This window comes from Fulmarus glacialis, unplaced genomic scaffold, assembly GCF_000690835.1.
Source record: "Fulmarus glacialis isolate BGI_N327 unplaced genomic scaffold, ASM69083v1 scaffold21434, whole genome shotgun sequence".
NCBI lineage: Eukaryota > Metazoa > Chordata > Aves > Procellariiformes > Procellariidae > Fulmarus > Fulmarus glacialis.
In genome coordinates this window covers 2,750-4,359 of record NW_009208976.1, presented here as the reverse complement: position 1 = coordinate 4,359, position 1,610 = coordinate 2,750, and the positions used below count along the sequence as shown (strand labels likewise).

Genomic DNA, 1,610 nt, shown 5'->3' with positions numbered 1-1,610 from the left:
CCCAAAAGTTGAAAGGGGGGGGCGGGAGCCATGCCCTTGAAACCATGGCAGGGTGGATGCCGCTGCCGTAGATGGCATCCCTGAGGGGTCGGTGTGAGCCCTGCCCTCCTGGGACCCGACTCGGCTGGTTTCTGCTTCTCTCCTGCCGCAGGGCTACCTGGTGCGGCAGCTGACGAGGTGCCAGAGAGGGGGCCTGGGGACGCAGGACAACAACCGCAACGAGCAGATCTCCCGGGATCAGCTGCTCCCCAGGGCATCGGGTTTGGTGACTCCCAGCGCTCCAGGGCTGGAGGTACGTGAGCGTGCCCCTCTGCTCTGTCGTGCTCGGCCGAGGTCTGATGCTTTTCTCTGCCTTCACCAAGCTGATCAGGTTCCAGGACCACGGTTTCTGCACAGAGACGGCGCGTGGGCTCTTGTCCTTGTTCTGGGTTCAGGACTGCAAAATCTGCTTGTTGCAGTCAGCTGCCAGAATCCTCCGCAGATTTAATGCTGATGCTGAGCCAACAGACAGCTCTTCTCTCCCTGGCCGGGACCCATGAGGCAGCTCTCCCCTGCTCGTGGGCTGCTGTCATCCCAAAGCTAGGAAATGATGGGTGTCCTGGGGGGGTGGTGGTGGTGATCTCCTGCCCTAACAGCCCCCGCAGAGAGGGAGAGGGTCTCCAACCCCCCTGTTAATGGGCCTTGGGGACACCATTTGTGCTGGGGCTTGGTGGTTGGTATAGGACGTTTTCTTTCCAGGTGGTGGTACCGACGACCTCTTATCCCAGTGTGCAACCCAGGTGGAATCTGGTTCCAGTGCAAGGAAAAGACCCCTTTACCGGTAAGTGTTGGGGTCCAGGGGATGTGCAGGGGGGTGGGGAGGGGGTGAGCCTGTGGCATGAGCTTTCTGGGCAAAATCCTTTCTGACCCAGCTGTCCGTGCTTTACCCTGTTCTCTGAGCTTTTCCCTTCCCCTCTAGTTTTGCGACGATCTTTTGACATCTTTGCCCAAGACGTGCCCTACAAGGACTGGAAGAGATATGGCCGAGCCCTTGATCTGCTGGAGAACGACATTGCCATCGCAGAGCTGAACGACAAGTATTCACTGGAGCCCTTCTTCCAGATGCTCAACACGTGGCAGAACAGACAAGGGATGAACGCCTCTGTGAACACGCTGCTGGAGACCCTGCACCAGATCAATCTCGGAGGCATTGCAGAGGATATCTCCTCCAAGCTGGTCCAGCAGGGATATTTCCAATATGAAATGAGCTGAGGAGCAGGGCAGGCCCTACATCTCCGCAAACCATGAATACCTCTAAGAATACTTGAGTTTTATCTTTTTATAGCTCTCCTCTGGCTCTTTCTTTTTGAAGCCATTGTACAGTTCAGCTGAGCCCGGAGGAGTTAATCCTCTCATGAAGTACAAACCTCATAGTCCTCTCTGCTGAAGCTATGGGCTCGATGTCGGTGCTTCCTTCTGAAATCCAGGCTGGTGCCTTGATTTCACTGGGTCAATGCAGAGAGCCTAAAACTACTGCAAGCTGCCTCTGGAACTGTCTCTCTTGGAAGCACTGGTACTATACAGACATCTTCAGAATCAGTGCAGAGAAAGGCCTTTGCAGGATGTAGGCA

The 1,610-nt window shown here is 55.7% G+C and overlaps 1 protein-coding gene across 1 annotated transcript in view; it reads left to right on the top strand.

Moving 5' to 3' along the window:
- The window catches only part of LOC104076004 (tumor necrosis factor receptor superfamily member 10B-like), a gene marked incomplete at its 5' end in the record, with an annotated part of 3,594 nt that extends 2,343 nt beyond the window's left edge, over positions 1–1,251 (top strand). The window contains 3 exons of the mRNA XM_009576698.1: positions 152–292; positions 739–820; positions 959–1,251. Coding sequence (XP_009574993.1) covers positions 152–292; positions 739–820; positions 959–1,251 — 516 coding nt within the window. The remainder of the gene's footprint in view (positions 1–151; positions 293–738; positions 821–958) is intronic.
- Between the last annotated feature and the right edge of the window lie 359 nt (positions 1,252–1,610).